The sequence below is a fragment of the Talpa occidentalis genome, unplaced genomic scaffold, assembly GCF_014898055.3.
Source record: "Talpa occidentalis isolate TD23 unplaced genomic scaffold, MPIMG_talOcc4v2.1 talOcc4.16, whole genome shotgun sequence".
NCBI lineage: Eukaryota > Metazoa > Chordata > Mammalia > Eulipotyphla > Talpidae > Talpa > Talpa occidentalis.
The window spans coordinates 39,752,801-39,774,016 of NW_023601653.1; the positions used below are offsets into that span (position 1 = coordinate 39,752,801).

The window sequence follows — 21,216 nt, forward strand, 5'->3', positions numbered from 1 at the left end:
TTGCAAACTCTGAGAGGCGACACAATCACTTATCTTAGCAAAGGAAAGAAAGCACAGCCCCTGACAGAATTTCCAGAGACACACTGCTCACTGAAAAAATGGGTTTTGTAATAACAGAGCCATCTCGATACAGCAGGATCCAGAGCTGGTAAGTCAAATGGGGACGTCAACCAAACAACAAGCACACATGTTGATGTGTTAACAGGACAGCTTCCCAATTAACAAAAACACCCCGTCTCACCTAAGCATAGACAAAAGTCATACATGTACAGTCCAGTGAGGTAGATAGCAATGTCACTTCTTAGAGACTTAGGGAGGTCACTGGTCAGCCCACGGTGATGAGAGTCACCTGACCTTAGGACTGGCTCTGGGCCCCACCGTGTCTGTCACGGGCACTGCTCCTGGCCATGAAGCCACAAAGGGGTCCATGCGAGTCCCCGGATTACCTCCTCCCACCTTGGCAGCTAGCCAGCATCAACACATCCCAGATCTCTGGTTTACTTCTTTGTCCTTCACTCAATTAATAGGAAAGGAACAGATCATTTCCCCAAATGTTAAAACCTCTAAGGAATTTTCCTAGGAGATAAGATTCTGTGGATGGGTCTATCTCTGATGTCATAAGCGAGTCATCACTTCAAGGATTACTCCAACATCATTTTTATCTATAGAATGACATCGAAGGGCCTCCCCTGGTGAGCGCAGCACTATAAAGCTGTCTGCAGCCTCTGCAGCGCGGGTTCTATCCCAGCCAGCCAGTGAGATACCCACATAATGCAGCAGACCTCTCCTGTCTCACCCACTGCTCCCCTCAGCAGTGTATTTCAGTCAGTCTGCCTGTTCTGTTCCCCACCTCTGTCTCTGGTGAATCCTCTCGCCCTCCCACACATCTGGTCTGTACCCCGGTTCTTGGTTCTTGTATGTAACGTATGTATGTAACAACAACAACATCAAAATGTAACAATGTGCATGTGTTTTTCTGTAAGTAATTTTAACACATCAAGTCGAACCACATCCCCTTTTTTTTCTTTGTTTTAGACCCTTCTCTTCTGGAAGAAAGGTCAGGAATCCTGTCTCCTCCCAATTATGCCTCATCCCTCCACCAAACACCCTGGATCTCAGTGATCTCATCTCTTCTATAAACCCAGGAGCTGACAGCTGTGTGCTGCCCACTGGCCTCACTGCTTCTGTCCAGTTATCAGTTCTTACAGAGAATAAAAACATGGGTTACAATTATCAACAGGTATAACAATTAATTTGCCTCACACCCTTTCAATACATGAAAACAGGATGGGGAGTGCTTAAAACCATCATGTGCTATTTGGTCATTTTAAGGGAAAATATTCTGTGCAGAGTAGACATGTACCAAAATAGCAAACCAGAACCCACACCATGAAAATAGTCTCAGAAACAGGGTTAATATCAACACCTCTAATGAGGAAATTGAAAGAAGTGAATCTGTTCTTTGTGACGGCGTGGTGAGGTGGTCATAAAATAACTTGCCCTTGCATTTTGCACACACAGCATTCCTTATATTATCACCTGCCAGGCATTTATTATGTGTCAGACACAGTTGGGAGCTCGACAGCCTCAAATAAAATGATTCGGCTTGGCCAATTCTCACGTGACTCGCCTGCCCGCACCCCTGTCCTGCCAGTCTCACCAACTCTCATACACCTGGTGCACCTTCTCTCCAGAGTGCTGGTGAGAAAGCATCAGTGGCTGATGCAGAGTAAGCAACATTAAACAGCACATAGGCCTCATAAGCTGGGGCTCTGGGAGGGTGAGTGCAGGTTTGCCCTGATCACAATGACATTTACCCACAGAGAATGGGAAAATATGTTGCTTTCATGAAGGAATGTTCTAGAAAGGTGGCAGTCTATTTAATGATGCATGGCCAGTGGGCACAGACGCTCCAGGAGCACAGAGGAGGCTTATGCCGTCCTGGGAAGCAGTGGGGTTGTGCTCACATTAAATAAAAGGGTGCAGGGACATGGCCAAGACAGGACCCCAAGTGGGTCGAGAACAGCTGACCTTCAGGAGCACTGTCTCAGGGAAATTCTTTCCCTTTTATCATCATTTATAAGTGTTAGAAAAATAATACTTTGCTCAAAGAGTAAAGTTCAATGAGTGAAAAAGGGCCCCCTCTCTCTGTAGGTCAACATTTCCACATCCTTTCTGGATGGTTTCAGGGTGTCTACCAGGGTGCTTGTGCCTAAAATCCTGCTCCCTGGTGGCACAGGGTTAAGATGCAACCTATGAAGCTCACCGCAGCCACTGCAGCATGAGTTCCATCCCTGGCCAAGGAGGTGACCCACATAGCGCATCAAAACTCTCCTGACTCGCCTACTAGTCACCTCAGCAGTGTATTTCAGTTGATCTACCTGTTCTGTTCCCCACTCTGTCTCTGGTGAATCCTCTCACCCCCCAAAACTCTGGCCTGTACCCCAATTCTTGTATGTATAAATAAATAATCTTAAAAAAAATTCTGCTTACAGCCTCCCCATGCCTGCTCGCCCTACAAGTCTCCCACTTCTGTTGACAGCAGAATCTCCCAGGTCTATTTCTTTCACCAGGTTGGAAACATTTGAAAAGAATTGTACCATCTCCTCTTGCTCATTAGCCCATAAGCATTAGGGGAACAGCTCTGATACCCAAAGCCATGTAGGACACCTTCTCCCTCCATGAGTGGAAACAATAGGTTTGTGGTTTCCTCGATCAAAGTCTCCAGGCTATTCTGATTCTCAAAATCACAACTGAGATCAACAGAAACAACACCTGGAAAAAAGCGCATAACATCCCTGGGAGGGCAGGGCTGGAAGCTTCCAAACAAGGACCATCACCTGGCCCAGCCCTCAGCCTCCCGCACCTCCCGGGAGCAGGTGCTGGAGGCAGGATGATGTCGTGTTCTGTTCTCTGAAGGGAGTGACAACCTCATACCCCTGTTCTCAAGCATGCAGCTCCTTCCCTCTGCCATTACCCTCCTTCATGTGACTATTGACAGCCGCCTATGGGGATATGACTCCTGTCAACCTCTTCCCCTCCTCTCTGCACCCCTCTCTGTCCTAGTCTCTCAGGTCCTTGACCCCCACACCTCAGAGCGAATCGCCGTACCCACAGCAGACACACACAGGGTACGAGGCCGCGCACTTGAGAAGGGGACAACACCGGCTGCTTGTGTGAGCTTCTTGAGATGGACAACGCAAACACTGATCTATTGTTGTGTCAACAAGAATTTGAGAGGTTCAGGCGCAGCGGGCAAGAGTGACTGACAGAGCAGTGATGCCCAGGGTGTGAGATGGGGACTCTTGGCTGATATCACTTTAAAATGATTGATTTAATCGTTAGTGAGTCTCTCAAATAGGATGTGCAAGATAACCGAAAATGAAAAGAGGAACTAATTGCTGGCTGAAGTTTGGGGATTAGAAGCAGATTTTGATCACTCATTGTACTTACTATGAAAAATACTAGTTTTGTTATAGAGCAACCCCGATATTAAACGGGTTCCTGGCTGTGGGTCCTCACCCGCGCGCTTTAAAGGGACTTATGAATACTCTACTACAGACACGCAAAAGGGTTAATAAAAGGTTTATTTACAAGAGAAAAAGAAATAAGGAAAATGTACAACTCAGGGAGAAAATAGGGAAATAAAGTCTTTAATGCGTCCTACCTCCGATGACCTGGAAACCCAAAGTCACTCTCAGAGCTGGTGGGACGCTGCGAGCTGGCGGAGAGCCAAAATGGGGAATCACCAAAGCCCACGTGTCTGCCTTTTGTATCCACCTGGCTGCTTAACCCCACCCTCCGGTCCCAGCCACCTTCCCTTTGGTGGTGATGGGATTTGGAGTTCCCAGTGTCTTTGGCTTTGACCTGGGGTGGGGGTCGAGTCCACAAAGCCTGTATGGAATTTGCTTTGGGACATCCTTTTCCCCCTAACAGTTTCATATATATCTACATCACTACAGGAAAGTGCCCATGGCGCATACACAGCTGCATTACTGTGGCGGCAGGTGGAAGAGGTTTAAATACATTTACTGAAATTATTCAATTAATAAAGCGACTTTCCAAGATCAAGAAACTTTTGTCAACATTTTTGTTCAGTGGTGAGAAGGGAGCTTTATTAGAAATTAACCAAAATGGAGACTGTAGTGAAGCAAAGCTCCCAAGACAAACAGGAGGATTGGCTGTGGTTGCTGAGGAAGTTATTCTGAGTCACGTCCAGCAAGAGAGGAACGAGGCGGGGAGAGCAGTGAACAAGAAGGAAGATGTGTAGGGGCTGTTCAGTGATGTGTTTGACTGGAAGGACGGGTATGAAGTGAATAAACCATTGTTCCCCAGAGCCTTAGGGTATTTTCTGAGGCCAAACAAGCCTCAGCTATTGAAGGAGACATTTCAAAATCTACAGGCTCCAATTTAGATTCAAATGCAAGATTATCTAATCTCTCATCTAAAGTACAACTCCTTTAGCCTTTTAAAAAGTGCAGTTCTTCAAAATTATTTCTTATTTGGACAATAATAAATGCCAACATAAACCTGTTATTACTCCAGAAACATCATTTGGTAATCACCAGGAGCAAAGGTGTTATTTCTCCTTTGAAACTCATCCAAATAAATTGTAGCTATGATGTTATTAGCTCCCCACAGGAGAAAAACAAACAAGATATAATCACAGCTCCTCTTAGGATCAGATTAGAGCTCTCAAACTATTGACATTTTGAGCTAGATAATTCTCTGTCTTGGGGAGGGTCTGACCTGGGCATTGCAGACTGCAGAGCTGTGTCCCGAACCTCTTACCCACTGAGGCCAGCGGCAGCTCCTGCAAGTTGTGCCAAGCAAGAAGTCTCCAGTGTGTGTGCATTGTGGGTGGGGGGTGGATGGGCAGTGACTGTCTCCAGAACCGCTAAGCTAGAATAGTCTTCGTTAAATTACAACCACACAGTAATGAATCTTGAAGCCTCAGCTTCTGCCCTCCCATCACTTGGAAGGGTTTTGCAATGAATGGGGCAAAGATGTTGGGGGACAGTCCCTTGCTCTGCACAGGAAATCCCTGTGGCCATCCTCTTTCTTCTTGTCCTCTTATGGGACTGGAGAGATTAAACATAGCTTCTCACCCCAGAGGTTACACCAGGGTAACACTTAGGATGAGTCAGTAAGCAGGGCCCAAATGCCAGGTTATAAACAGAGAATGGTGGAAACGAAATAGAGGTGATGAGGTGCTGGAACCCTCATTCAACATGATTCCCAATGCCTGCCCTGCCGTGAGCTATACAGGGATGCCGGGTGCCTGCATCTGGGATGCCCAGAGGGTGGTGGGCAGTGGGGCTGTGGAGTGGGAGGGTCAGGCTTGAGAGGGAGGTTAACGCTTTAAAAGATTTTAACTTCAAAATAAGAATAAAGCACTCTGTGTGATGCATCTGTTACCTAGAAACATTTCTTGAAGTTATGTAAAACTATGTATTAACCCCTCTTCACGACAGGAAGTAAATGTGTATTTCACTAGCAATATGTTGACTTTACCATAACTACAAAAAAGCACAAGTGAGGTCAAGTGCTGTTTTCCTAAAAATTCCAAATATTCTGGCACATAGCAGCTCGGGAAGGACACTGATAGGATTTATCCCAATTAGCCATGGGAAACAGTGAGCTGACAATGCATCTTTGCAAAAAAAAAAAAAAGACTTTTTTCAATAATGAAATTCTTGATTTTGATTTGGGCAATTATCTAAAATGGAACTGTATTTGTCTTTTATAGTCTCACCTCATACTTGATCTTTAGAGGCTCAGATGGAACAGGATGGAAATTTCATACTTTACAAATAGAAGGGCTTAAATCATAATAAAAAATTTTCTGTTTATAGTGATGTCACTGGTATAAGGAGGAGTAAGTTGTAAGAGAAAAGGTGATAAATTCCCAAATGAAGTATTCATTCAAATGACCAGTGACCTGTCTTTGCTTGATGGCCATGCCCTCATGCCACCCACAGAGGTAGCAGTAAGAGCCAAGGGATCCCAAATTCTGGAAGGTTCCATTTTAAAGCAAGAATAATGACATTCTGATAATACATTCTGTATAACTCTTTTTTCCCTCTGCAGGAACAGGAAAGAGACCAAGGTAAATGAAATACAAAATAAAGCAACTAGAAATAGATTATCCAGAGACTAGTAATTCTGAAAATGCCTAGTATTGTTTCTTGGCTGACTGTCCAGCATTTGGTCAGAAGGGAAGTCCACTGGGAAGGAACTGCCCCCTGGTGTGGTTCTGGATGCATTTCCAAAGGCTTTATCACTGTGCTACTCAGAGTTAACCCCAGTTGCCTAGAAATTCATTTGTAAGAAGAAACAGTCACTGCCACTGGGGATTCCCCCAGCACAGCATATCCCTCTGGTGACTGTCCAATTCCTGAAGGGAGGGAGGGCTTGGGAGCCACTCATTTAGGAGCCTCTTCAAGCCACAGTTACTTAGTAACACAGACTCACATTCTTGCTTGCTAAGTGCCATTTCAGAATTGTGTACCCAGGTCCTGCAACACCTAGCAAGTCAGAGGACTTTCTGACAGGTCTTGTGAGGTCACTGGCTGGACACAAGCAGGAAGAGCCCACACTCTCCATTGGGGCAACATGAGCAATTGCAGCTGTGGGTTAGCAGCCATCTCTGAGCCACACACTTGGTGTGTCACCAGCAGAGTGAATGCCTGACACTGCTGAGCCCAGACTTACTCTCCTCTTGAGAAGATAAACATGCCCAGTTTCTTCTACTTATAGCTGGAGGCCTTGGAAGTCATCTTTCTCCTAGGGAGCCTCCCTTGATGAACAAAGCACCCAACCTGATAAACACACACACACACACACACACACACACACACAAAACAAAAACCACCCCACCTCGTACCTTGTGGCTTTGGACTTGCAGCTGGGTGTTTCGCTGGCGTGTTTCCATTTATTCCCTGAGCCTCTTCAACAGATACATTCTGATCCACCAGTGTGGTCGTGCTGTTGCTTAGACAAGGTGGGTCGATGGCGATCTTTGGACAGGTACTGCTGCCTGCAGAGCACAAAGAGAAAGGGCAGGTGAGCCCAAGAGGGGAGGGCAACCAGTCTTATGTCTTCGATTTCTCTTTACCCCATAAAGCTGAAACAGTCTCAGTTACAACATGAAGCACAGAACTACTTTCCCACATGTGCTGGCCTTGATGAAGAGCATTTCTGGAAAGACCTTGTCCCACTTGCTTAAGAAACCTTACAATGCAGGCTGACGGGACAGATACACACACACACACACACACACACACAATGCAGGCCGATGGGACAGATACACACACAAACACACCCTGTTCTCAGGCCAGGCCTGGGAAACAGGACAGACACAGACACACACAATGCAGGCTGAAGGGGGACACACACACACACACACACACACACACATACTCAGGCCAGGCCTCGGAAAGGGCAGCGCACAGCTGCTGTGACCCCAGCAGAGCAGAGGACAGGCCTGGCACTAATCTGTTAAAAGCTTCCTTCCAGCCTCCAGCCGTTCGCCAGTCATTGTGTGACTCAAAGAACAAAGAGGTGAGCATCAATGTGACAGCTGACATGAAGAATCTAGAAGAGTGGATGGCTCAGAAGTAGACAAATAATCACCCCCAGCCCCCACTCACCAGCTTATTCAGATTCCAAACCAACACACATAAGCTAGGGAGACCCACATTCTCCCCCAAAGAATCATGACATTATATAGCAGGCATACTCATACTTATTTACAACTCAAACCCCCCAAATCCTCTTTAAGGCACCGAAATCCATCATGTGATGTAGAGGGTGGAGATAAGGTCAATTTTCGTTGGAATTCTGATCTAAGAAAGTTGAATTTCATTTTAAGAAATCATATACCAATGTTTGCTCTTTATACTCAATATTAAATTTCTCTTTCTTCTAGCTGACATGGTGATATTAACAACAGACTAGACCCTGCTGGAGAAGAAACTTCTGCCAGGGAGTTCACTGTCACTAAAAAGTGCATGCCATTGAAACAGAGAATTAGTATAGAAACAGAGAATTTTATTCTTAGGGAATCCAAACAGCTAGAAGAGAACTATTACAAACAAAAAGATATCTAGAAAGAGAAACTTGATTCAAATCAAGAAAAGCTAATAAAAACTAATCAACTTCTTATTTAGTAAAAAAAAAGTATCTTATTTGATTATTACAAAGGATTGATTAAAAACCATATTACTGCTGCTGTTTTCTGGGCACCCCTTAAAATGTATCTAGGCAAAATAAAAATCAGAAGACAGTAACAGTTCCAAGCATCGCTGGAGAAGTTACTAGACACTGCTGCATGAAATAGGCAAAGTATATCCCTAAAATCCACAGTGTAATCTCCACTCAGCCTTTTAGGGGCATTAGGATATTTGTTCCCCAGTGATCCCAAGGGCGGATGAGTATCCTGAAGGCTACCTGCTAGGGTTAGTGAAGGATGACGACCTTGGGAGAAAACCAGTAAGAAGTCACAGGCCAGGAAGCGGTGAAACAGCCAGACAAGCAACAATGTAGCTTTAGAGTCCATTTATAGCAACAAAACTGTTGATATAAAGATGGAGGGGCAGCTAACAGGTTCAAAGAGAATACAAATTAAATTGAACCTTTTAAAAAGGGCCTCTCTAGTGGCACAAGGGGTTAAACACAGCACTGTGAAGGTATCAGCAGGCTCTGCAGCACTAGTTTGATGCATTGCTGGCCACATGGTGCGGCAGACCTCTCCTGACTCATCTGCTGCTCCCCTCAGCAGTGGATTTCAGTCAGTCTGCCTGTTCTGTTCCCCACTCTGTCTCTGGTGAATCCTCTCACCCCTGCACCTCTGGCCTATACCCCAGTTCTTATACACATAAATAAATCTTTAAAAAAGAAAAGAAAAGTAGATCCCCACAGTTACATAACAGGGACTAAAACTACTTTTGCCTATTTAGAAACAAAACCTATCCTGAATAAATAATTTGAAGTAAAAAACTAGGTACTTGATTTTTGGGAAATTTTCAGGGTCCGAGGGATCTTACCAGAATCAGATTTACCAGAAATCTCTCATGTGGATGTGCCCAAATGCTACCAGCATAAGACTAAACACACACCCATTTTCTTGTAAAACATTAATTAAAGATAGGGTTATCATTTTACCAGCAACACTAAGTCCATAACCAGAAATGTGCTTTCACATTAGTGTTCAACACTTGTCTCTAAACTTCAGCCACTATCACAAACCATGAAAATATGGGAGAAGAAATGGGAAACACATTTTTTAAAAGAGTTGTTTAAGAGGAAAAAAGCAATGACAAGCATTTGTGAGAGCTGGTCTGTGGCTCCAAAGCCAAAGGCATTTGCTCCCCTGCCCACAGCTGGAGGTCAGAAGCATGGTGCAGAGGATGTGTGCCCAAAGCAGCACATCCCACCAAGCCAGTGATGAACCAGGGCCGCAGATGCCAGCAGTAACAGCCAGACTTCTGCTTGTTTGTGACCTGCTTGCCTGCCCGGGGTTTGCAGCATGAGATTTGGAGACAGTCCCTGTTTGGGTGATGATTGCATAAGAGTGAGTGGAAACCAAGATTGTAACCAGATGGCCCATCCATTCAGGAAATATTATATTAACTAAGGAGGTTTTCAGATCCCAATTTAACAAGCACCGGCAGGAGTGATTCACAGTTGTCTTGGGCGTATATATGACTAATCACCTCAAGTCTGCACTGGGGTGTCCTATTTCAATGCCATTTCCTCCTAGGGACTGGACATCTTTTTAGCTGCTGCATACTTCTGAGTGGCTGCCTTACGCTTGAGAGCTGTGTCTCCCGTAAACAATGTCTAGACACAAGCTAACTCCAGTGGCTCCCCAGATACTTCCGTTCTTCCAGTGCGTCTTTGCCACTGGAGAGGCCCTCAGGCTCCATGTTCATTCATCCATCATGACGCTATGAAGGAGATGAGCCCTCTGATTGGTTAGGGTGACTTCTGTCCCCTACTTGCAAATATTTGTGTTGAAGATGATATGACAAATCATCCTCAACTGGTTATTGGCATCTTAAGGCTGGGCTTTCTCTCTGGCCAACCATCCTCAAGCACAGTCCTCTCAGCTCCCTGATTCTGCTCCTCATTGCTGCCAGTATGACCATGACCTCAGCTCACGTCTTTCTAGCCTGGCTGTTGGCCAGGACTACACTGCCTCACCCGATCACATCCTCTCTGCCACTGCATCACAGCTTAGCCCAGCAGGTCATGACGGTCTCAAATTCTCTGGGACAAAAGCTACTGGATTTAAGATCTATTGGATTAAAGAAAAGTTTTTTTCCAGGGAAGATGGTCTTTTTAAAAGCACGTGTCCAGAAGTCAAGAGACACTTATAAACTCACATTATTCCAATTTCTATAATTGTAAAGAGATACAGAATCAACATTAATGAAACTTATAACAACTCAGTTGACACTGGAATAATTGTAGAGTTACAGAACAGTTGCACCCAGGCTCCCATAGGCTTGCATTGTCTACAGCCAAGGTGTGTTTATCACAACTAAGGATTTAATATTAGTACAGTAGTCCTTACCAGTTTCCCCACTGACATGCTTTCTCTGCCACAGGATCCAACCAACATGAGGCATTTATTTAGTTCTCATCTGAGTATGCCCGTCATGAATGTTTATCAGGCTTTGCTTGTCTTAAGTGAACTCGCACTCCTGAAGAGTAATATGGTATTTTGCAGACTGTCCCTTCAATTAGATTTCTCTATTTTCTCATGGTGGGACAAGGTTTCTAGGTGTGGAGAGAGAACAGCCCCAAGGAGGTGCCCATCACTGAGTTCCACCACTGCGTGACATGAATGTAATTATCACATGAAGCTGACCTTAGGCCCCAGGTAAGGTGGAGTCTGCCAGGTTTCTCCCTGGAAAATATTTGACTTGTTAGAAGATCTTTTTTTGAACAGTCCTTTCCTATTATCTCTTCACAAGCTTGACCATTTTCTTCTCTAGACTCTGGACAAGGGTCCTATCTCTCACATACTCTCTAAAATGCCCACATCAAGAGATCAGCCACACTTTGCTTTCTCAAATAAAATGATTAACACTATAAAACTCATGGTTTACAATTCTTTTCCCCAGGGAAACGAATCACAGCCAGGAAATTTATCCGAGAACACAATCTCAGTTTCCCAAACTTCTACAGCACAGTCATAAATTTTCCAGAAAAAGAAGCAAAATGTACAGGGCCTCAGAGAAGAAAATAAGATGAACAGTTTAAGGAATTTCTCTGGACCCAGGAATTGCACTTCTAGGAACTGAACCTACAGGATGAGTCCTGTGTTCAAGTACATGCGAGTCATCAACACAATACTGTGGAACTCAGTAAGCAGAAAAACAAAAAGATGGAACTCTCCAAGACATTATTTTAGAAAACCAAAACAAACAAACAAATCGTATAACAATATGCACAATATTGTTGTAGAACAATATTTTTAGGGAACTATGTGGATGTATATAACACAATAAAGGGATAGGGATGATGCACCAGGCACCTTGGGGGTAGAGCAGGGGAGGGTGAGGACTTCCATGTTTTGCAATCTCAACAGCATATCTTTAGCTCTCATAATGAAAATGTATCTATATAAAATGCTATATGAAAATATTGAAAATACTTATAAAGAAAATAATACTTACCAAGAAGAGAAACTATATATATATCAGAGATTAGAAAGCACAGCCCTCTCACAGTTGCACCCCTCCCAGCACACTATTCACAGCTGTAAGAACCGCCAGTGTGGACTCCAGGACAGGGCATGGACTTCAAGGGGAGGGCAGTTCTGACACAAACCACCCGCTAAAGGGGCCTTGGGGACACCACACCGAGTGTGTCAGTCAGCTAGAACATGCGAACACTGCCTGATTCCACTTTTCTGAGGCCTGAGGGTCATCAGGTCAGAGCAGGGGAGAAGAGCAGAGAAAGGAGGGCTGGGCCAGGCAGAGAGTGGGAAGTTGGGTCTTGGTGGGGAGAGTGTCCGTTTACTAGGCAGAGAGAGTTCTGGGAATGGAGAGTCGGCAAGAGGGAAGTTAAGATGGTTAAGATGGTCATGATCATTTTACATGTCATTGAACAATTTTTTTTATTGAAACATTGTCTAATGAAGAAAAGGTCAGGAAATGTCAACACATTCAACTGTCTACTTAGCATCTCCACCAGGTGCTCTCTCATGCCCAGCACTCCCCAATCTGATCCCCTCATCTCCCGACTCTTACCCCAGACCAACCGCCCTTACAGCCTCCTGCCTCTCAGTGAATGCCAGTGTCCTCTAGGCTCAGGCCAGAGGGCTGGGGAGCACCCTAAAGTCCTTTCCTCTCCTCCTCCACCTTCCACCCTTCAGGAGACCCTGCCACCTCCCCATCTTGCACAGCACCCCTGCAGCCACTGCTCTAGACCACCTGGACTTTACCTGGAGTATGGCCTGACCAGTGTCCCTCTCCTGTCCCTCCCTTGCCTTCAGCACAGTCCATATTTTCAACTGGGACCTGAGAGCCCTTCTAAGCCCTGACACAAGCCATGTGATCCTAGCTTCACGGCTGGCTCCACATTTAATGTAGAGGCCGCCTCCAGACCTGCAGGCTCACGGGCTCCCAGTGACTGGTCCCCCACTCACCTAATCCCCGGGGGTGGGGGTGCAGTTCAGGTCTAGCTCTGTCGATTCTATTGTGTCAACATGGCCACCATGATCACAAACTAGGATAACCCCACATGTACTGTTCTTCACAGCGTCTGTTTTGTCTCCAGTTTTACTTTATTTTTTAAAAATTTTGTTTACTGAGATAACATTGGTTTACAATACTGTATGTGATTTAGGGGTATAGATATACCCCTCTTCACATAAATGTGACCACACCCATCCACCACCAGAGCCCCCTGGGCTCCCCACGCAGGCGACTGTCTCCCTCCCCCTCACAGCTGCTCTTCTCCTCACATCTTTTACCAATTTCCACCACACAAGGGTTTACTGTGCTTCTTGTAAAAGAGAACCTACCTGGGCCTCCCAAGTGGTGCAACGGGTTAAGTGCAGCAGCACTGTGAAGCTGTCCTCAGCCTCTGCAGCACGGGTTCAATTCCCAGCCGGCCAGGGAGATAACCACATGGCACGGCAGACCTCTCCTGTCTCTCCGCTGCTCCCCTCAGCAGTGTATTTCAGTCAATCTGCCTGTTCTGTTCCCCGCTCTATCTCTGGTGAATTCTCTCACCTTCCCATGCCTCTGGCCTGTACCCCAGGTCTTGTATAAATAAATAAAAAATAAATCTTTTTTTAAAAAAAGAACCTACAAGTTACCAAATATATATTAATATATAATAAATATTATTTATAGAAATATATATATATATATATATATATATATATATATATATATATATCCCTGATTGGCAAGAGAGCTCTGGGAAGGTGGATCTCTGTTCTGACATGGCCCACAGCCAGGTTACACAGTACATGTGCAGTATCTTCTGTGACCTTCAATCCTGCAGATAGGAAGGCCAGCTCCTCTTCATTTGCTAGATTCTTTTTTAAAAAGGATGTGTTTCATTTATGCATAGAAGAACTGGGGTGTAGGCCAGAGGTGGGAGGGTGAGAGAATTCCCCAGAGACAGAGTGGGGAGCAGAACAGGTGATCCTACTGAAATACATTGCTGAGGGGCACAGTGAATGAAACAGGAGAGGTCTGCTGCTTCATATGGGTCAGCTGCTTGGCCAGGGATTTAACTTAGGGCAAAGCGGTGATAGTGGGGAGACTCGTCTCCTAAGGCCACCAGGGAAGATCCCATTTGCTAGATTCTTAGTGTATCAGGAGAGATGTTTTCTGAATTCTGGCAATAAAGAAATGCATGACTCCTTTGGAACTCAATCTATAGAAAATTTCAGACATTTCCATTCTTATCTACATTTTGAGACATAAGTTATTTCTATACATATTCTAAAAATCTAGGGGGGGGGGAACTTGTGCCTGAGTCATTTCCCAACCCAGAAGATTTCTAAACATCTGGAACTGTGTAATGATCCAGATAATTGTCTTGATGAAAATGTTAGGACATCCTTTTCCCCCCTAACAAAAACAGCAGCTGCTGGGGTGGGGGGCGGGATTATCCCTGCAATGACAGAACAGCGGTCATTATAATCTGTGTTTGTGCTTACAGTTAAAGGAGTCACTAATTAGAGAGGGCCATGCTACAGACTGTCTACAGTCCTCAGGACACAGGACAACAGGACAACAGGACTGGATGAGCCTTGAAAGTAGCTGACTAGACATTTAATTTATTTGAAGTTTAGATAAACACAAATGAAAGGTGTAAAATGACAACTGCTGTTGCATTTTCTCAGCCAGTCCAATATAGACAATGAAAGAAGAGGACTGTTTAGCCTCTAAAGCACAACACATTTGTTTTCAAACTAGAAATAGTTCACTCTCCTTGAAACATCTGATTGACTGAATGACTATGCAGAGTAAATTACTTATTGCATGATCTTTTTGTTTGTTTCCTTACTAGAAAGGTTAAAAATTTCAAAGGATGCCAAGGTCAGAATTCTGTTAGATGAATTGACACATCTCACAAGGTTTATCAAGGCTTTCATGTCTGGCTAGAGCTCACAGATGAGCCCTCAGCTGGCACCTGCTATGCAGCCGACCACATGTACGACCACTCTGGCTGTGGGCCCCACACAGAAGTGCTGGTATCCGGCCTGGGCCAGCAGGGGCAGGCTGGGGGCTGTTTCTTGTGCCTGCTTTCATTGTCCTTGGAGACCACACTTCCTGCGCCTCCCCTGCAGCCTGGAGGGAGCTAGAGGTGCCCCCCCTCTTCTCTTGCCCCCCTCCAGCTGATAAAGGTTCCCCTTTGGCAAGATTCAATTCAGGGTGCTGGTCAAGAGGAGACTGCTGGCTATTTACAGCACTCTAATGACTTTGTGTCTGAGGCCATGACTGGAGCGGAAGGTGGGAGTGGAGAGAAACCGCAACCAATTACTGGTATTCTTTCTGCCTGTTTGCAAAGGGCCCTTCTCCCTGACACCATTTGATAAATAGTTCCAGTTGTTAAGAACAGCCATTTCTGGGTTCCTCCTTCCCCTTTCTTCTCTCCGCATAACAGAGGACCTAAGTGGGTTCTAGGCCCCACCCCCACCCCTGCTGGGCACCAGGCTGTGTTGGTGCATTCCTGGGACAGGGAGAGCTAAGTCGAAGAGGGTAAGCTTTTTGCCAAGTTTCACACTGTGACACCTAAGTTTACACTGTGGTCTGCAGCCCACAGCTCACAGCCAAATCTGTCCCACTGCTGAGTCCAGAGCACAAGGATGCACCAGGCCTTGACTGTGCAGAGAACCGAGAGCTGATGTTGGTTTTCACAAGGGCGTCTATGGACCCCCAGGGCACCAGGTGTGAGCTCCATGTACCCTGGCAGCCTCCCAAGGCCCTGCAGCAGGCAGGGGCTTTTTCCAGGCCGAGGGCATCGGTGATGGTGCCATCTGCTACTGAGTGCCAAGCATCCCCTCATGGCCTGGCCCATGCTCCCAGGCAGGTAACTATCATTTGGCTAGGCTCACGTCCTGGCTTTGCCCTCCCCTTGCTGGGTGACTGACTGACTTTTCCTGATGAAAGTGGCAAAAATTCTGGTGGTTGCTGAGGACCAGGGGACAAAGAAGCCAGAATCCTTACCCTGAGGCATCTATGGCTCTAAGAGCAAAGAGATGTACAGAGCATTCCAGAGGCACCTGCAACACCTGCTCCCCCACCACCTACCCCTTGCTCACCAGGCAGGTGCAGGCAAGTGCTGTGGCCCAGGGTACAGGGGCAGCACAGAAGGACAAGGCTGGCTGGAGTGAGGTGCTGGGGAGGAAGTCGGCGGGGGCAGGCAGGAGAAGCAGAGAGAAGCTGGGAGGCTGATGGGTACCCCTGGCCAGCCAGCAGGGAAACCACCAAGGCACACAGCCTTGTCAGGAGTTGGTAAGACGCAGGTGCAGCCACCCCAACATGCCGTCTGCTTCGTTCTAAGTATCATCCCTTTGCTACTTTCTTGAAAATATCATTTCATTTGCCTTTGAGTGGAGGGAGAGGCTGTTTGCGGGGCTGGGGGTACAGAGATATGAACAACTTATTTCGCTGTTGTCATCTTGGGTCTTATAGTTATGGGTCAAATCACTTGTCCTTCCTCAAAGAACTGATTTCCTTAATGTTATTAATGGCAGGAACAATGGGAGACTCGAGGACACACTGGGGTATTTGCTGAGTCTTCAGACACCTTCCTTGTGTTCTCCAGGAAGAGCCAGGGGGAAAACATCACAGCAACAGTCATACTCCGTGCCAGGCACCTTCCCTGAAGTGTGTTCCCTGAGACACTGTCCCACTCTTGCCACCAACCTCCCACTGCCCACACACACAATTCTACGTGAATCAACGTGTGCCCTACAAATGTCATTGCTCATCCTGCACATACTCCTGGTGCCAATTGGTGCATGAGACAAAGTTCCACAGCAGAAAAGCCCAGGTGTATCCAGGACAATGTTCTACAAAATACAAGTGCTCATCCCAGGGAGCAAGTGAGCTGAGAACACACCGGGGGTAGGGCCTTCTGCTTTCCTGGCAGCTGTGGCTGTCACTGTTTCCCAATCTCCCGGCTCCAGGTTGAGCCCATGCCTAACTTCCAATAATGACCTCGGCTGCCCTTCTGACTCAAATTAGGACCAGGTCTCCAACCTGCCCTCAGCCTTGGATGTGACCTTGCTGCCACCAACCTTGCAGGCAGCACAGGTCCAGGACACAACCGACCACAAGGGCCAGGCAGACCAGGGAGCCCACGAGGAGTGGCCCTCCCCCAGTTGATGAACTTGGGAGAACACACTGAGGTTCTGTCACCCATGTCCTCTCCATCCTCTCCAGCCCCCCTCTTACCTGCAGAACCCACAGCTGAACAGACACCAAGGCCACATTTTAGCAAACAGAAAATCCCCACGGGGACTTCTTAAAGTGACTGTACGTCAGGATGCAAAGTGCCATAATAACAATGACGCAATGAGGTACAGAGCAGCACAGGCAGGTTTACCCAGCACAGCAAGGACTGCAAGACACCCCGTGTGAGCACATGCTGCCTCTCGTTCTGTGTGAGCACAACTTCTGTTCTTCCCTGTCACACGCTCGTGGATTGAGCCTCAAGACCAGGCATGGTGTCTTCGTGAAGGGCAGTATAGGCTCTGGAAGTGGCCTTTCCCTACGTGACTTCAGCTGGGGCCCCAGGAAGAGTTTGCACAAATGCAGAGTCACACACACCTGGGGACAGGGCTACCGGGCACCCTGAGGCATGCCCTCTGGCGAGATACCTGTGAAAATGCTCATCTTTGAGTCCTGAACACATTCATAATTAATGGGGCACCACAGTGTTTCAACGTACTTTCCAACTTGCTTGCAAACTGCACTGCTGTTACTACTATTGTTATTTTTTCTTGCTATTGTTAACAGTAGCAATAAAGTCTCAGGACGCAGTTTGTCTATTTTGAGCCCAGAGTGCTCTATCTGGAGTCCTTTCTAAGTGTGATGTCACTTCTTCCGCTTAAGGACCCTGTGAGATAAAATGAGGCAGGGCATTTAGCACCCATCTATAAAGACCATTGGCCCAAGAAGCAGCTGGGTACCTCGGCGGATGCTCTTTGCCCCGTGCAGTGTGGAAGTACCAGGGGTCAGGCCTCCAGCTCGCCTCGCTCTGGCTTTCCCTCTGCAGGGAATCTTGTCACACCTGCTCTGTCCAGCATGGCCATTTGCTGGGACCCCATGCCTATCTCAGCTGACGCTGTGCAGCCAGGCCCTTCACTGTGAAAGCACCAAGCCCTCTGGCTCCAGAAACACAAGCCAAGATGACATAGCCCCTACCTGTGCCCCTACACAGGCCCAACCCTGTGCCTCTCCCCTGCTTCCATGCCAGGTCCTGAGTCCTGCCTGGCTCTGCCCATTAGAGACTCACTCATTCTCTCCAGGGCGGGGGACTCGCTCCCCTCTGGTCCTGTCCTGCTCATCTCTGGGCTGCTGGCCAGTGCATCTGTGGAGAGCTGTCAGAAGAGACCCCTCAAGGCCTGTGGTGTCAGCACCCACGTGTCACCATTAGCACCCACAAAAGGCGTGGAGGACAGACGCTGCTCGGTGGAGGTGAAGACAGCGAGTGAAGGGGTGGAGAGTAGTCCGGGAAGGTTGCAGGGGGTGGAGAGGTCAAGGCCAGAGCTCGCCACACCACAGCCAGGGCCCAGAGCCCACTATGCTTCGTTGGTGATGGGGGCTGCATGCCTGGTGTTTCTGGAGCCGTGGGGACCCTCATGTTTGCTCAGTTTTGATGAACAGAGCCCCAAAACCCAGTCATCACACCCTGCCCCAACCTCAAAGAACTGAAGAGCAGCTCTCTGCATGTGGAATATGGGCCAGATTTTGCCCTAAGATGACTGGACACAGGGGTGCAGGAAGCAACAGAGAATGGGCCAAAGACACATATATGTAGCAATTTCCCTTGCAGTCACCAAGGGCACTGTGCAGGGCCAGCACTTGGCAGGTGCCATGCAGATCAGGGAGATTCTTGCCCTGCCTGTTCCTTGGGGCTACAGACAACAGCCCACGAGTCCCTCTGGGGGAAGTCATACCCCCCTGAAGCATGGGTGGGGGAGAGTGGTCAGTAACCCACAGCTCACAGCCAAATCTGGCCCATCACCTGCATTTGAGAATGAAGTTTATGAGACCCAGCCATACCAGTCCCTCCACCTGCTGCCTCTGAGGCTGCTCACGCAGTCGGCAAGGCTGACACTTGTGACAGAAAACATTCAGCCCACAGACACTGAAAAACTCCGGTTTGCCCCTTTGCAGAAAAAGCTTGTAGGCATCGACTTAATCATTAAAGTGACAAGCCGTGGGTGTTAGCAATGTCATTTTCCAGACTTGGTCCTCTCCCCAAGCTAGCAGTGTGACCTTGGGACAGAGAAAGCCTCTGGCCTGAGGGCACTCGATGGCACAGTCCTCATGAGGCTGACCTTGCACGTCTGGTCTACAGATGCCCTGGGTGTGTGCAGGAAATCAACAGAGTTATCAGGTATGAACTTGTTTGTGGTCTGAATCCTGTGTGCCCCGTGTGCTGCTGATTCAGTTGCCATCCTACTATTTTAGCACATTAGCTTCCTTTTCATCTGCTACACCTGAGCCAATAAGCCAACAGGTGACGCTTCCTGACTGGTTCTTGGCCACGCATCACCTGAGGAGTTCTGAAAACTAAAACTGCAATCTGGGGGTGTAGCCCAAACCAGTGAAGCCACAACTGCTACAGGAAGCATATGTGGCTCCTCTCCCATGTGCACTCTGCCTTGCCCTGGGTCCCCGCGCAGGAGACATTAGACGCTTTCTGGGGTGGGACCCACAGGGTGGCCTGTGGATACTTTCTCTCTGCTCTCCCCTTTCCCACTCCCCATGTAAATGAATCCTGCTCTTCTTTCTCTGTGCATCCTGCATTCTCAAGTGCATGGGTGAGATGTCCCACTGGATTACTCTTTCTAACTGTCCCCCCCCGCCCCCGCCAGGTTTGCCCCTCTTCACAACCTCTACCTCTAGGGTTTTAAAGTGATCTGGGTAATCCCAATGGACACTCAAGGCTGAGGATCTGGATTCTAGTGGCCTATCAGGCTTGGGTGCAGTTGGTAATTGCAGTGGAAGCTATATGAAATAAATTTTGTGATTTTAAGTTGCGTTCAAGTTCTACTACAATTATATCATAAAATGAGGACCACGAAAATTTGGTGAAATTATAATAGAAATGACTTAAGCTTATAGCCTCACCTGAAGCCTGTTAAAGTCTCAGTCAATGCCCAATGCCAAGTGGCAAGCTCTCCTTGCCAGGTGGCAGGTAAAGTGTGATTATCTACTACTGGCAAACACCTAGATAACTCCTGGGCAAAAAACTACCAGTTGCCCTGAGAATTCACAAGAGGGGGATTATTTCTGGCCAGTGGAGAACAAGGCAGGCTTTGCTTTAAAGGAGAAACTTCCAAGCAATCAAACCGAAATTTTAGTGACTTCATAAACTCAGGGAGAAATAAAAACAGCTGTAAGAAAAAAACTTGAAGGGCAAAAGGAGGGTAGCTGACTCATGTATTCACAATGTCTGGTTTATAAATTAACCAGAGCCTGGGCTCTTTTTTTGCTTTCTACCCACTGCTCCCACTGGTTTCCATTTATTCACAACAAATTTATCTGCAGGTCCAAAGGGAAGAAGGAAATCAAACAGTGTTTCACAGGTCTGACAAGGATGTTGCTAAAACCAAAGAGTTGTTTTAATGATCTCAGTCACTAGCAACTGAAAGATCTCTGTCTCTCCTCATGAAGAGGAATATACAACCTTCTCATCAGCAAATCCTGATCGTGCTGACTTCTTACTAGCTTTGAATCTGCTTTTCTGATTTATTTTTCTGAGTTTTGTTCCTTTAAGCCTGATTATCAGGTTGATGCTATCTCCTGCCTGTCCTGGTCTCTCCTGCCCCTCCGGGGCTTCCTGTGGGTCCCTTCTTTGAGGGGCTTTGTTTCCCAGTAGTGGACCCTGTTTCTTCAGTGTTCAAACCGAATTTTGCTTCGTGGCAATCATAGATACAGTGAACTCAACCAACCAGGAAAAGTGATTTAAGGCCAGCCAGTCCTTTAGCCCGAAAGCTACTCATTTTAAATGCACCAACACTATCACAAGTTCAAGGTCAGGATCAGCTCATGTGCCTTGAGTGGTAAGTTTTGTATCTGGGAAGTGCATTTTATTCCTTAGGCAAAAACAGTGTGGATGAGAGGCTGGAAAGGTCCACATTTGGACATGCTTATGTATTTTGTGACCGTGAGAAAGTAACTCAACTTCCTTAAAACGAACCATTTCACTGTTCTGGGGCCACAGCCTAAGCGCAGGTCACTGATGGGGAGAAGGTCTTAACATGCTTCTCTAGCTGGTGCAAAAAAAAAGTGCAAATTTTATTTTTGTTCACAAGTTAAAATTTTTCCTTCTCAAATTTTACTGATCATTTATACAGTGATGTGATTTGGGGGTGCAGCCTCACACGGCCACCTGTGCACACGTTACTCTCCCTTCACTGGAGGACACTTTGAAAACCTACCTGACAACTGGGTGACTTTCTCCAAAGGGCTTGGGGACAGCCTGACACGCCCTCTGCTA

At 46.9% G+C, this 21,216-nt stretch overlaps 1 protein-coding gene across 3 annotated transcripts in view; it reads right to left on the reverse strand.

Annotated features, from left to right (window-relative positions):
• The window catches only part of FGD4 (FYVE, RhoGEF and PH domain containing 4), a 156,638-nt gene that overhangs the window by 49,411 nt on the left and 86,011 nt on the right, over positions 1–21,216 (reverse strand). For all 3 annotated transcript variants that reach the window (XM_054696264.1, XM_054696265.1, XM_037514055.2), the window contains exon 2: positions 6,887–7,039. In XM_054696264.1, coding sequence (XP_054552239.1) covers positions 6,887–7,039 — 153 coding nt within the window. The remainder of the gene's footprint in view (positions 1–6,886; positions 7,040–21,216) is intronic.